This window comes from Apis mellifera, linkage group LG9, assembly GCF_003254395.2.
Source record: "Apis mellifera strain DH4 linkage group LG9, Amel_HAv3.1, whole genome shotgun sequence".
Classification (NCBI taxonomy): domain Eukaryota; kingdom Metazoa; phylum Arthropoda; class Insecta; order Hymenoptera; family Apidae; genus Apis; species Apis mellifera.
Window position 1 is genome coordinate 8,743,843 of NC_037646.1, and position 15,928 is coordinate 8,759,770.

The 15,928-nt window shown below is 33.0% G+C and overlaps 3 protein-coding genes across 11 annotated transcripts in view; 1 reads left to right on the plus strand and 2 right to left on the minus strand.

Annotated features, from left to right (window-relative positions):
- LOC409007 (heterogeneous nuclear ribonucleoprotein K) overlaps positions 1-15,928 on the plus strand; it is a 91,289-nt gene that overhangs the window by 69,354 nt on the left and 6,007 nt on the right. For all 8 annotated transcript variants that reach the window (XM_006561820.3, XM_006561825.3, XM_006561821.3 and 5 more), the window contains 2 exons: positions 15,015-15,143; positions 15,286-15,697. In XM_006561820.3, coding sequence (XP_006561883.1) covers positions 15,015-15,143; positions 15,286-15,697 — 541 coding nt within the window. The remainder of the gene's footprint in view (positions 1-15,014; positions 15,144-15,285; positions 15,698-15,928) is intronic.
- LOC726860 (cytochrome b5) lies at positions 3,448-7,052 on the minus strand. Its single transcript, XM_001120801.4, has 2 exons — positions 6,789-7,052; positions 3,448-4,308 (listed from the first exon to the last, which is right to left on the minus strand). Exon 2 carries the CDS (start codon positions 4,270-4,272, stop codon positions 3,880-3,882), a length of 393 nt encoding a protein of 130 aa, XP_001120801.1. The 5' UTR covers positions 4,273-4,308; positions 6,789-7,052; the 3' UTR covers positions 3,448-3,879.
- On the minus strand, positions 10,581-12,589 carry LOC726850 (cytochrome b5). Of its 2 annotated transcripts, none has more exons than XM_006561819.3 (3): positions 12,373-12,589; positions 10,981-11,284; positions 10,581-10,780 (listed from the first exon to the last, which is right to left on the minus strand). In XM_006561819.3, exons 2-3 carry the CDS (start codon positions 11,240-11,242, stop codon positions 10,635-10,637), a joined length of 408 nt encoding a protein of 135 aa, XP_006561882.1. In that variant the 5' UTR covers positions 11,243-11,284; positions 12,373-12,589; the 3' UTR covers positions 10,581-10,634. The 2 variants fall into 2 exon arrangements, with proteins under 2 accessions (XP_006561882.1, XP_001120774.1); XM_001120774.5 differs by lacking the exon at positions 12,373-12,589 and adding an exon at positions 11,682-12,048.

Consider the following 15,928-nt stretch of genomic DNA (forward strand, 5'->3'; position numbering starts at 1 on the left):
CGTAAATTGAACAAAATTGTATATTTTTTTATTTCAAAAGAATTGTCATCGAATTTATATTTTCGCCGCGTGAAAAGAAAAAAGAAAATTGGAAAAAATAATTCTCGAGTTGCGTTATATCGCGTTATATCCTGGGGAAAAAAAGTGGGGGAAAATAAGAGGAAACTGTAGGAAACTTGTTATTATACTGGCTCGGTTCGTCTTCTTTTACTCGTCGGCTTATTCTGTCGGCTTCATTGACCGATTGTCGTTGATATTCGTTTCAAGTCGCGTCCCCATTGAAATCAGAGCTCTAAAGTTAAATCTAAAAAGAGAATTTTAGATTAATTTAAAATGTACTCCGCCAAGTTTCCGTGACTCCGAAACTCGCCTCTGTTATTCCAAACTCCATTATTCGTGAAATAATGGGGAAAAAAAAAAAAGAAACTTTATCATAAAGAGCTTGAACTTGACTATGACTAACTTAATTATCGATCGATATTAAAAAAAGAAGGACGAAAATACATCCAGAACAACCCCCTCGACAATTATTATATTCCATTCGTTTATAATTTTGAAAACCTCCTCACCTCATCCAAGAAACGCCACCACTTAATCGATATCTCGATCGATTATCAAAATCCCGAGCACGACCCGCGAACACGCGACCCAATGAATTCCCGCAAACCTCGCAAAAGTCGCTCGATTTCCCTCGATTACCATAATCCTTGATCCGTAAATAACTCTTGGAACTCGTGGAAACTTCTCACCTGTTCGCGTTAATTGTCCTTAAATCGCCGCCGATGCTTCCCTTCCTTAAAGTGTCTCTTCGAGTCGTGTGACTTCCGGTTTCGAAGCGGTGGGGGTCTGTTCCTGGAGCGCGGTTTTGCGGCGAGCAGGCCTCGACGACCGACGGCCGACACATGTGGAAAACCGCACATCCTTCCTATCCAACCATCTGCCTCCCGCGCCACTTCGTCTCCTTCCACTTCTTCCTCCTCTTCTCTTCGTTTTCCCTCTTCTTTTTCGTCGATCGAATCGACGGATCAGATTGTTGCGTGACGAGTCCCCTCGATTCCCTCTCCTTCCGTCTCGAGACGAGTTGTTTGCGTTTGTTTAAAGGAAGGAAGATTAACAATTATAGAGATATTTTTCACCTTGTAGCTACTACTGCGCGTATGGAATAATGATCGACGAGTTGAATCGAAGCGTGTTGTAAACATTTTAATTATCTTACCAGCATGATTAGTTTGAAATGAACGTTGTCTCTTTCCTTTCCATCCTCGTGTTTTATTCGTTTTTATTTTGCAAAGAGAAGACGAGTGAAATATAATTAATTCGTGACGAAGGATATATCCGGAGCGAAAATCGGAAAATCGTATATCGATAAGTGATTAAATCTGCTCGAATATATATATATATATATTATTGGGTAGCCGATAGCGAGGATAACAGGAAATAGAGGAAGGAATCGGAAAGAAAAATAAGGATAATTGAGGAGGAACGATTGGGGGAGGGCTCGATACGAGTAAAATCGATCGGTGACCGCATCCCCTTACCGATTAAGTGGCTTTCCCCACTTGTATCGACGGAATATTTAATAATACCTTTTAACCCTTTGTGACTCGCGAAGAATTCCTCGAAAAGGGAAGGTAAAGATATACACTCTGTTATATTTCCTCGGTCTCGAACGCTTGACATCGATTCGAAAAACAAAGTGGCTTTTTATTCACTGCTTGAACCTCGTTTGCAAGTAAAAAGAATCCTATGGGAAACGATACGCTACCGGATATTGGTTTAATTTTTTTCCCCCTCCTTTTTTCTTTTCTTCTCTTTCTTCTTTTTTTCTTTTTTTTTTTTTAAACGGATACTCGAGACAGATTTATCGACTCGAGTTCGAGAAAGAGAAAGAGAGGATGATATCTTGAAGAAAAATGTTTTATTTCTTTTTCCTCTGATAAATCGAATATCGAATGATAATAATAATGAAGGAAAATTTGCAATTATTTTTTCTTTCTTTTATTTACACACGATACAAATAATATGCTAGGTACATGGCGATTAATTTTTCTAATTATCGAAACTAATAAATAAACGCAGTATCTCGTTGTAATAATCCGGTTCTGTTAATAATCTATTAATAAATGCCAATAACATAGAATTAATACGTCAGAGATATATTTCTTTCTTTTTTTTCGAGATCTATTACTTTTATTGCGTATCATATGGAATTATAATTGTAACGATAATAACATGTTATTTATTACCTAATCTTATCAACTTACGCTCTCCTCTTGTTCAACATCACAATTGTGAAATATCGCGATCACGCACTCGATCAATTTTCTTATTATAAAATATAATACAACGCGTAAAAGACTTGACAGCGTTCCTCGGACCCGGTTTCTGTCCACCCCTCGATGCCCCATCCCTTTTTCCACCTTCCTCCTCGTCGTTTGTTAAATTCTCCCGCTCCAGTTGACGCTGACAATCGGCCCCGCTTCGTTAATACCTTTGATATTCTCCTAATTAGTACCGAATTATTCATCGCAGCCTGTTTGTGCCGGTCGTTCCAGGGTTAATAAAGTTTAAACGATTCGAGCGGGAAATTGTGAAGGTAATAGTTTTTATCTTGTTTAGAAACAAAATTGTTGAACGATCTCGTTTAATCGGATTATGCAAATTGTTGAAGTTGCCGTGATATTTTGAATTAAAAAAAAAAAAAAATTACATGTATATTTCAAATCTTCAATTTAGAATCATGAAAGGACTGCTCTATTTTTTTTTTTTATTCCGATTTGTTTAATCACAGAATGTTCAAATCGTCGTTATTAAATCAATTGGTAAAATGAAAAGAAAAAAATTATTCTTAAACGCTTCGCGTTACGATTTCATTCTCAGCATTCTCTGTTGCGAATTAAAATTTGTTTATTCTCCGTTGAACGATTTACGATCGATTGTTGAATCGCGCGGAATTTCATTTGCTCTTAGTGTCACGTGATTCCCGAGCACCAATCATGCCCTCGTTTGCATACAGTCACGAGAATTTCGGGCGGAAAAAAGGAGAAGAAATTAATCTTTTCAAGATTCATTCGAATCGATCGAATCAGCTGTTTCTTTTCGTTGAAAACTTGTAACGAAATTTCTTTTCTGAATACCAACTATTCGAATGCGAATAACTGCTCGAATGGAGCTTCTTTTCCACTTCGATTAAGTTGGAAAATCTGCGGTTCGAACGCGAGTCGATCGTGACTCATCTTTGCACCTGTACGAAGATCGATTTATAATTTTTTTTCTTCGCAACGATAAATTTTCCGTGCTATCTATAACTGACTTATCAGAAGAAATATGTAAACGAGAAATCTGTGGAGGAGATTCGATGGGGGGAGGGAGGAATACGGTCGACCCGATTGAATCGAACGAGAGGCGTTGATAAAACTTTTGGATCGATCAATTAGAAGACTCGTGTAGAAAAAAAAACAAGATTTATTCGCTTAACATGTGTAGGAACAGAAAATTAATTTAAAAAAAACTTTGGAAAATGCGTGTTTCCGTTGATTAGACAACTACCACGTATTTCTTTCTATTCTATTTTACAAGTAAAAATTCGGAATCGCGCAGAATCTAGTCGAGTGATCGTAATTCTTCGTCACATGCATCGATTATAATCGGTTATTATAACCAACGACTAGCTAACAATTAGAGACATCGACAGAATTTCATTCGCTTCGTTAACTCCTTAATTCTTAAACAAAATTTTGTAATATTATTTCGAGAAGAGAATTGAAAGAAAAATTGAGAAAAGTCACGATTATTTTCATTCACACTTTAATCGCTTTAATCATCGATTTAATCTTCTCACACTGTCTCACAACGATAAAACGAACCGATCTGACTTAATTATAAGTACACGAAGTATACGATCGCCGCCAGGACCGCGAGAATGGAGACGACCATGGTTGTGGGCATTCCCTGGTTCTCCCCTTGATTCGTTTTGTTAGATTTGAAATGATCCTTAGCCCAGGTCTTCTTAGGCAGGTTGCCCGTCTTTTCCGACTCGACCAATTCGCCGACTTGATACTTCGTCATTAGGTCAAAAGCGTCTGTGGAGTGGCCTACGTCGTCGAAGTCCTCGGAGCCATCGATGCCCGAATGGTCCAACAGTACCTCTTCACCGCCTGGATGCTCGTTCAGGAAACTCGTGACATCGTACACTTTGTCATGTAGAATTATCAATGTCTTGTCCTTGTTGCTGAGTTTGGCAACTTCGCTCCTCGTGAATTGCTTGCTCATCGTTTCGCTCGGCTCTTCGATTCTGAAGGGGAAATTCTGAAATCATCGACACGTTGGGTTGTGATTCGTTCAATTTTGATGTATGACTTTTTTTTTTTCTTTTTTTTTCTACTTTTTAGCTGTAACAATTAACGATAACAGCATAATCATCATTATGCAACTGAGAAATTGCGTTTAATTATCATTATCTTACGAGATATAGTATCTCGTTAATTTACTTTTTAATTTACCATTCGAGATCTTTTTAGATAATGTAATTAAATGACTGGAAGATTTGATATTTGATAATAATGATAATTCACTTTGACACTTATCTTTTGTCATCTATTAAGATTGAGAAAATGTGTAGTTTCATATACATATAAATATTCAAATACTTTTTTCTCTTTGGACAATTTTACAACGTGCAAATGAATGATATGCAAATAAAGAATATAAGTACGCGATATATTTTTTTAAACGCAGCAAGAGATGATTTTTTTCCATTTAAAAAAAGTTTCTAGATTTTAAATTTACGTCATCTCCATTTATCGCTTCTGCTTCGAGATATATGAATTTATATGTTATGTTAATAATGTTATGTAATTTATTTCGTACATTTTGAGAAAATTGGGAGAGAAAAAAAGTATATATAAAAAAATCTAAATGTACATTTGTAATTTTATCAATGCACGAACACACTTACTAGACAAACTTAATTTTTTTTTACCGTATTAATCGTTCGATTATATATATGAACATAAATTAGAACAAATTAATAATATTTATATTTTTCATTTAAAATTGAAAATTTCAAAGTATACACATATTTTCAATTTACAATTAAAATACAAACATTGATTATCATAATAATAATTATTATGTATTTATGGTATAATAATCGGATGATAAGTTACGTCATTGCATGACTATTCGAATATGCGATTCATTTCTTAGAAACGTTCATTTTTTTCTTAGACAAACGAGGACACTGGAAGAAAAATGTTGATTTCGTGGAATGTACGATCGATGTAGCTACGATATTCTCATTTGTTTCATTACTCAGCGGAAAGTTCTTTTTCGACAGATAATCAATAACGATTTTATCGAAGTCTTTTCCCTATTCTCCTTGATGCTCGTTATTTATCGAGTTGATTGTTCTTGTACCCGTGACGCGATAAAAGTCTTCTCTCTTCAAATATTTCATTATGCGGCGAATCATTTGTCCGAAAAATAATTAACAATTTATGCATAGTTTTTTTTTTTAAATAGAATAATCAAAGTTAATTTATTTTAACGATAAAAAAATATTTTAAAAATATTAGGTATTAGATATAATTTATGTCTGTAACCATATATATATATATATACACGTGTGAAATTTCATTATTTTATCATAAAATTTTTAATTGTTTTGTTAAGTTGTTTTGTTAAATATCTCGATGTAATTTTCAAAGTTGTTTTCTACTTTACATTTTATCTCTGATATAATTGATTTAATTATTTTACATTACTTGTATCATTGTATTTAATTCTAAACTAAACAAAATTTAAGGAAATGTTATTGTGTAAAAAAAAAAAATATATAAGTTCAAGCGTTCAATTAAACGTTAATAAATTAATAGGATTCGTTGAAAGCGAAAAAGAAAGAGATATAAACACATTTTAACTATAAAATAAATTTCAATTTGTACGAGTAGCAAATTTTCTACGCCATCAAGCATGATTACGCGAAGGTCATTGAAGATTATTCAATCAGTTTGAGCTGAATGTTTGCTTTTTTAGTCTCAATATCGTAACTATTTTTCTACGAACCCGCAAATCGAAAATATTTTACGATTTTTAAAAAGAAATAATGAATAACGAGGACAAATATTCGAATAGTGGCGTGATCGATCGAACAATTTAATTAGTTATGATTAGTAATTAAATATCGAGTTTCTTTTACAGAACGGAAAGAAACGTAATAAAATGATTTCATAGTAGTATTACATTCGATGAAAAGAATGTTTGTACCAATGATTGAAGACCACGTATAGAGATTACGTCATTCTTCATTGGTCTATCTTAAACAATACCAAAATAGTTTTATAACATCGAATCGATTAGAAGTTATAATTCTCGAGGGAAAATTAAATTCGATTGTATAGAATTCCGTATGTATAATTTATATAATTTTATAATTTAAAAAAAATTATAAAGAAATATTGCCATTTTATCATTAAATATATATTAAAAAAAAAATAACGCGATATATCGTATGTAGACTTGATACACACACCTGTGTAAATTAGTCTTCAACGATAAAAAATATAGATACCTATTCGAAAGAAGTCTGCTTGGCATTCGAGCGAATCAGTAACCGAGAAGAACGCTCGATCGAAGCGCCTCTTTCTCGTGTCGGCCATGTTTTTGGCCTGAATGGCACGTTTCACGAGACACACGAATGTCACCATGTTTTCGTTCACTTCCTATGCCCTTGTTTGTTCGAAACTGCTTTCGGTGATGGTTAAAACCAGAATTCCTTGACCACGTACCTTCTCGTTTACGTTTCAATACGCGTTGGAAACACAGCTTCTGTTTTTCGTGGCTCGACTGCTCTCAATCCACGGATTCCTCGATCGATTCTCTCTCGTAGCGTGGCGTGACTGTGACGTGATTGTGTATTCTCTTTTTCTTTTTTTTTTTTTCTTCTCTTTCCTTTTTTTGAAGGAGAAACAATAATAATAAGAGAGAACGTGAACGAACGATCCACGAGTTTACTCACGAGGCTATACCGGCACAAACACTGCCACGAATCAGGTCAGTCCGTAGTAGCTTTATTCTTGCCCCCTCTAGATGCTGCCCCACCATGGGCCCCTTATCATCTTCGACTCCCACTCGTTCAACTTCTCTTTTCTCGATTCATCAGTGCGCAAAGAAACGACAGCCAACCAACAGACACGCATGTGATTCTAACGTTTCTTATTTGAATTGTTAGATAAATATATTTATTAGATGGAAATCCGGTTATTTCAACTTGCGTATACAATATAATTGGACTATGTTGAACGCTAATATATATCTAGTTATCTACAATATACGGTAGGATTTAAATTTAATTGAATTTAATGGAATTTTTAAATTTATTTTTTAATAATTGCCAGTTTTTAGAGAATTTTTATTTTTCTTCTAAAAATCTTATCTTGTTGAAAATAATCGAGGAATTATATTGCAATTTGTTGTACGATTTTTAAATATTGATATTTATTTTATATTGAATTTGAATGATTATTAAATAATATTATGAGAAATATTAATGAGATCAATTTTCTCAGTTCTTTTTTATTATATCATATATTAATATTTTATTTTATTCAAATTTTACACAGAGAAATAAAAAAAAATTCAGAGATAATAAAATTTGCTTCGACATGTTTTGCTATAACATTTTAATAAGCAAAAACTTCATTTTCTAATCATAATATATGAATATGATTATATTTGTTCTAAAAAATTATCATTTTTTCAATTCTGTTCGTTCGATTTCAGGTTTGTTTGGTTATTAATAATAAGATACGAAGTGTACATTTAAAGAAAAAAAAAAAAAGAAATATTACGATAACAGGATAATAATAACTTGTTTATCGTGACTCAAATTTCTAGAAAATTCGTAGAAAAATTCAATATTGTGATATGTCTTAAATTTGGTTTTCATAAAAATATAATTGAGCACAAGGTTCAAAGTATTATCTTCGATAAGACAACACGAAAAACATACATTATACATGATTATGTACAAAAAAAAAATAAAATCATTTTGGATTTTGCTTTAATAACATTCATGCGATTGTGAATTATTTTTAAATCGCATTATGAGTTTGATAATAAATACGTGAATTATATAAATTAAAAACATTTTCTTCTATTGATTACTAATAGAAATATTCGTTGTCGTTAATTTTCTATAAAAAAGATAAAAAGGAATAAAGTTAAAAAGCATTTTCAAGAAAAATGAAAATGATTTGTAATATTTACAGAGGCATACTCTTCTTCTAGTGGGTTTATTAAAATCCTACATATAGAATCCTATATGAAATAATGTGACATAAAACAAATCAAGAAATTTTGAGGTTATAAACTTCTTACGTTCATTTCTCTTCATCTAAAATTCTTCGTTGAACATAACCTATTTTTCGTATTGTTCGTATTTATTCATTTTCACATAATCATTGAAAATCAGTCTGAATTCGAACTCACTTTCGGTATTGATCGCATCATCGCATGCAGACCTGCATTAGCCGCATGCAACTGCATTCAACGAGAACTCTCTATGGACTGACCATATAGTGCAACCGCATCCATTGTGAATGCGACTTTATCGTGTACTCGATGCCTTAGTGCATTGACATTATTGTATGTACATTTTCATGAACATTATTCGATCATGAAATCATAATTCTCGTGATAAAGATCGGAAATGCATTTAAATATATGCATGTTGTACAAAATATCTATTTTTTACGATTTAATACACTCGATACATTTAAACGTATCAGATTTTTATCGAAAAGATTATAATTTATATTTGAATAAAATTTACAAGTAATAGAAAAAGATGGTTTTAAAATGATATATCGGGTTGGAAAGAGATTAAAATAATAATAAGCTGTTATGATGAAGTTACATTACAGTAATTAATTAAACGAAAATATCGATCTCATAGAATTCTCTAATTCTCTCTGTAATATTTACAAAAAAATTGATGATAACAATGGTAATTTGTAATTTTCGAAACATTTTTAAAATTTGTTTGTTTCATTTTGGTTTTTAAACGATCATTTGAAAATTTTAAATGGTTCATTTAACACGTGATGAATCTCATCACAGATAAGATGAATTTTTATTAATATAAAATATCAGTAAATTTTAAAATTATATAAATTTATTATTATTTTAACTCGTACATGTTAATGATAGTCTCAAATAATAATATATTGTTTAAATATTTATATTTCATTACAATGATCATTATGAACAATGTTATAAAAGGAACGTATTACGATTTATTTCAAATTTATAATTTTTATAGTATGACGTTTAAAACTTTATTTGAAATAAATATAATATTTTGCCGACGAGATATATTTATTTTTATCAATTATTTCGTATAAAAATCAATATATCGATTCAAAAATAAAATCTCATTTATCTTTCACATTTTACTGTATCATCTTATTATTGAATAAACCAAAGATAAATATTTACGTTAAAAAAGAAGAAATAATTATTATCTTAACTTATTTTTATATACGTATATAGTTTCGTAATATGGAAATTCCAATACATTGGAAATGAAATGGATTCTCAAACTTTAATTGCAGTCGATTGAAAACTGGCCAGTCACGATGGCGAAGGAACTCGTATTCGATCCGTTCATATTAATTAATAAAAATGCACAAACATTTTTGCATGTCATCTGATATAATATTGTATTATCGTATATCACATTAATATTATCGTATATAATATTAATATATATATATACATCATGCATGCATACGAGTTAATAAGACACAATAATTGATAAGAATATTTGATAAGATCCGTACTGGATCCGTTACATAAAATTTTTATACCGATTATACGTTTTCTAGAATGAACGACAATCGGTTTTAATCAATTTCTAACGTTGTTTGTTGACTTTGAATAATATGGCAATTATAGGGAATCGTAAAAATCATATTACATGCGATTTGAAATACGATTTCTATTCATAGAGTTCGCATGAACACGTTGTTACAATACGGAGAAGTGTATAGATGCGATATAGATATAAAAAAAAGGGAAGAAAAAAAAATAGTGTTTTATTGATCGCGTGCCTGGATAGGAGAGAGAGCACATCTTGCTCGGCTGAATTTTCGTGACACGAATTTTAATTTAAACGCGCGGTTGACGTGCCAGAATATCGAGAAACAGATTGAATCTAGTTTGACCAGATGTTGAAGGATAGAATTTCGTTTCATCTGTATTTCTTAAATATCGAGAAATTTATCGTGTATAAAAATATCTTGATCGACAGAATTTAAAAAAAAAAATAAATAAATAAAATTATTAAAATATTTAATATTCTTTAAGAAAGAAAGATTTAAATTAAATTTGATTTTAAGTATTCAAGCAAAATATTTAAATATTTAATATTTAAATATTCTTTCTCGATCTTTTGATAAAAATTAATCCATTCATTTTGTGTAAAATATTTTGATAGATAAAAAAAATATGATTTCAATTAATTAATTCGTCTGGTCACAATAGGAAGATTTAAACAAAGAAATGAAAAATCCACTCTCTTAAAAAATACAAGTATTTTTATTTATAACAATCTCCTTCTGATTTTATCCCCCTTATGAATACCAAAAATAGTAAAATATACAAGCGTAAATGACGACACCAATTGCGACAATCACTTTAAGCCACGGTGACGTTTCGTATTTCGGTGGTTCATATTCCCAATTATCGTCATCTATCGTCGTGTCTTGCACTTTTGACTCTTGAACAAACAAAGATCGTTATTTCGTGAATATTGTTTTGTAATTAATTCGTTGTGTGATTTATTTAAAGATCAAAAATGGTGCAAATATTTCTTCTTATTTCTTTTTATATTCTTTAAGTAAACAATGAATTGACAGTATTCGTAAGTGTTCGTATTCGGAGAAAAAAAAAAAAAAGAAAAAAATACAGGCAACGTACCACTGAATGATGTTGCAGAAACAGAGCCGACAACTGTTCCTATTTTGTAGGTTTCACGAAGCTGTATAGCCTCGCCCGAGTGTCCAATGTCGTTGAAACATTGTGTCGCGTCTTGTCCAGCTAGATTCAGCAACACTTCCTCCCCGCCTGGATGTTCGCTTAGAAACTTTGTAATATCGTACACACCTTTTTCATACACGATCCATAGATCTTTATCGTGATTGTGTTTCGCTACTTCTTCCGCTGTAAAAATTTTCGACATCTTGTTCTTCAATTTTTATTCACGGCAAAAAATTCTTGAAATCTAAATAATAAAAAAAAAAAAGAAATTTAATATCTTAATATACGTATAATATGATTAAAGCGGAAGAACAAAAATAAATATGATAAAGTGTCAAGAAATATCGAATGCTAGAAAGAGACGACTATTATACGATGCAAAATTCAAATTATAAATCTTCTTCTCAGTGACGATATGTTATCTTATATATTGCTGAGATTTTATTTTGAAGGAAAAAAACACTTTGTTATTAAGACTACAAATATACGTGTCACGATTACTATTAGATTTCACGTTTCGATACGTCATAACTCATATCCTGTAAATAATCATATATGTCGAATGCAACGATATATAAATCTTGAATAAGTCGCGTGATGTTACGTTAAAATAATAAAATCAATCGATTCTTCGAGCTTACCTGGTCGAGTCTCGAATCATTCCTCTAAGGATAGAAACGCGTTTCGAAGACAGGTTCGTAAAAGTGGGACAGTATCGATTAGGACATCGAATGAGACGAATTTCAACTTCGTCGAATCTATTGTTTTCCCGATAAAATTAAATTTTGGCACGGTTAAAAGTGGAGAAGAGAGCTCTCGGAAAGCTTCGCGAAACACGTCTGCCGTATGAAAAAGCGAACACGTTTTGCTACGTGGATCGTTCCAAGCAAAGTCAATGGAAGGCACTAACGTTCCTTTTTTGCCTCGAGAAAGGCGGTTTCTCGGTCATATCTTTTTATTTCACATAGTGATCATTATTACTGACGTTTCCTGCTCGAGGAATAAATTTTAATGAAAAAGTCTTGGAACTGTTTCAAATTTGATGGATCACATTTTTTATTATTATCGTTATTTTTATAGAAAAAGAATTTTGATATTTCTCTGATTTAATCGCATCATCCTATTCCCACGAGATTTTTAGAACAAATTTTATCATCGTCACGTGTCACGATTGTCTGTTCACACGCGATCGAAATTTTGTAACGATAGAAAAATTTCCACGAGTATAATACAAATAAAAATAGAAACGAAAAAATTGTTATATTATTAAAAAAAAAAGAAGAAAAAAAAATCCACGTACATACGTCAAAGTAAATAAAAATTGAAGCTTACCTTAAGGTTTCACCTTAAAATTTTCAACGAATCGACGAAGGTTGAATAGACAAGATATTTCAAATTTTTTTTCCAGTCAACGTATAAGATATTCTAAACGAGTATTATCGTTGCTTAAAACTAACTGAGTTAGCATTTCCTCTTTCCTCACAGTGTCGAAGTTCGCGGATCCACGCATAATGAATTCAATGAAAATGCATGGACTTGCGTGGTGGTCATTTACACAGAATAGAAGTGCGTTGTCGATCGATAAATTCTTGATGACACTATCGAGATTGTATTCGTTTCGTTAATACAGGTGGCCAACAGATATTGGTTTATTTCTCTGGGGTACGATGAATTAATAAATATATAAATTTGCACGTGGAAAACGTAACAAAAGTTGTGAATCATTCGGACGCAATGAATTTTTTCTTTCTTCTTTTTTTTCTTTTTTCTTTTTTTGACTGGTTTTCATGCAAGGTTTTCATTTTGTGATAGAATGTTCTGTTTATTACGCTATTATATATATATTTTTTTTCATATCGATCTCTTTAACTAAAGTAATTCTTTTTCATCCCCGTTGCTATATCTGTCGTATTGCAATGATTGTACGATAATCGTGTGGATTGAGGATTTTTTTCATCATTATCTTAGCAAATAGTTACACAACTGTTTACAATCTTAGTAATAGTTATCGGTCTAAAGTTTAAATTTGCAAAAGAAATACTAATCAAACAATAATTGAAAGATACGAAAGATCTTTATTTACAAATTCGTAATATATATCGAAGGAAAAAAGGAAAAAAAAAAAAAAAAGAAAATGTCTGAAAAAAATATATTTTTCCCACATTTCTTAAACATTTAGATAGATTGAAAAATTGAAATTCGATTGATTTTGTTAATCGATATCAAAATTTTAATTATTGATGAATATTTATACAGATGGAATTCTTTTTTTATAGCCTCGTTTAATTTATTCATTTCGATTATTTATACAAAACCCGATGCTATTTCCCAATTTTATTTCCATTTGACGAAATGCAAATCAGGGGGAATCAAGAATCAATGTTGAAACGAATCAATGTTGGTAGCCGAAGGCATCTAATATCTCGAAAGAAACAAAGTGGAAATTGGGAAGTTTGAGAGTGATCAGTAGTCGATCTCTCTCGTGCAAAAGCGATTCGTCGATTCTGCGTGACCGGATGTCTCTGCATTTGGAAACGGATGAATGGAGGCGAGGGAAGCGGACGATGCCGTCCGCTTTGATCTACGTAATTAAACGGTGCAATTTCCACACAATGTCGAATATCCATTGGCGAGAATGTAGAATCTGTAGAATTGAATTCCCATCACTCGATTTTTTCCCTGATAGAGAGCAACATGCGTTGAACGATAAATCTCACCGATTGTAATTAGCGTATTTGGAATCTATTTAGTTCTATTTATTTTTTTTTCTCTCTCTCTTTTTTTTCACTTAAGTTTCTTCTTCTTCTTCATTTTTCAATTTACGAGGGAAGTAATTTATATAATTTTCTCGACCAACAATCAATTTGCTTTTGCTTTTTTGATTTTCTTTTTTATATACAATATATTTACATTGCAAATACATAACGATGATATAAATGTATATATATACACACATACATACGTATATATATATATAAATATAAATGTATGGTTAAATATTTATATATGTTAAGTATATCTTACGTATGTACATATATTTACATAACACATGATAATAACAATAATTATGCAACGTGTAGAATAGGGAAAAAATATTGATTCGTCAAATATCTATAAAAAGATGTTAAATTTTTTTCGTAATCGTAAAAAAAAAATTCAATTGAAAATATCGTCGAGGATGGTCAAATATTTGTACGAGTACGGCAAAGTTAAACGTCTGACAATCAATACCTAATCACAGTCTCTGCTCTCATTACCTCCCCTCTGAATAATCACGGCGAATAAATCACGCTAATTCCATCTTTTTTCCTTTTTGTTTCGTACTCGTGAATGTATCCACTCTGTGTCTCTCTCTCTCTTTTTCTCTCAAATAAAAAGAGAGAGAGAAAGAGAGAGAGAAATAAAAAGGAAATCGTTTTTGATTCGTTCCACGACTTCGTGGGACGAGAAATCGAAACCGATTGCTAATTTTAATTATCCCCCTTGCTCGCGAGATATTCCTCTTCCTTTTACACCCTTTACGGAGAAACCAGAGATCCTGGCACGATAATTACGTTAAAGCGGTTCTAAAAAAAAAAAAAAAAAAAAAAAAAAAGAACATTGAAGGCGGAGGGAAAAAAAAGAGAGGGAAACAGATTAAAGGTGACCGAATGGGGTACGTTTACCGCTTTCAATCCCCGACCCTGTCTCTGAAAGCACAGTGTCGAGAAGCAACGGGGTTGGCTGTTAACCAGCTCGAAGCACGCGATCCGCCCATTGGCGCCTAAGAATCGCGCAACGTCGAGTTATCGAGCCGGAGAAACGCGACAGCCATGATCGGCCGCGATTAAGGTTTCACTTTCTTCGTTTGACGGTTCTTTATATCGCCTCTCGAATATAACATATATCTCCTTTTTGTGGAGATTGTTTGAATTATCCAATCGAAGAGATGTTTGCACATCCCTCGTTTTAATTACATTCGTTTGGTATTGCAGAAAACTGGGGCAAGGATCAAGATTTATTCTCACTGCTGTCCCCATAGCACTGACCGGCTGATCAGCATCTGCGGAAAACCGACCACTTGCATCGAGTGCATTCGCGAGCTGATCGCCACTATTAAAACCGTGAGTGTGTTAATTGGAATTAAAATTGTACGAAATTATCGTCAGATAATTTTATATATATAAGAAGAAAGATGAGGAGTACACATATATCATACAAGAAGAAACCTAATCCCTCCTAATATATTTTCTTAATTCGTTCCAGTCGCCTCTGAAGGGAGTGAACAACCCTTACGATCCGCACAACTTCGACGACTATTACGCGGACGACTACGGCGGCTATGGGACCGGCGACGGCGGCCAAGGGAAAGGGGGTGGCTTCGGGGGTCCTGGGGGGCGCGGCGGTGGCGGAGGCGGCGGCGGCGGCGGGGGTATGCCACCCCGACGCGACAACCGCGCTGGGCCGGGCGACATGAACCGCGGGTTCCCGCCGCCACCGAGAGGTGGGCCGCGCGGGGGAGGCGGCGGAGGCGGTGGCATGTCTGGCGGGCCGCCTGACCGTGGCTACGGGGGCAACTCTCGCGGAGGAGGCGGGGGTGGAGGGTACGAAGGCGGACGAGGCGGATACGGCGGCAATAGGGGTGGCCCGCCCCCGTACGCCGCTGGAAATTACAATGGTAAGAGGGATTCGTACGAGCAAATCCTCCGTTACGTGCGAAGATTTACGTTGATTAGAAAGATTACAAGGAAAAGAAAAAGAAAAAAATATTAATCTTTGCCGACTCGACTAATTTTAGAATAATTGTAATCAGGTGATTCCAATATCGAATATAAATATTGATTTGAATAAAATCAATGAATAATGTATATATGTAGTTATGTAATAAAAAAAAAGAGAGAGAGAGAAA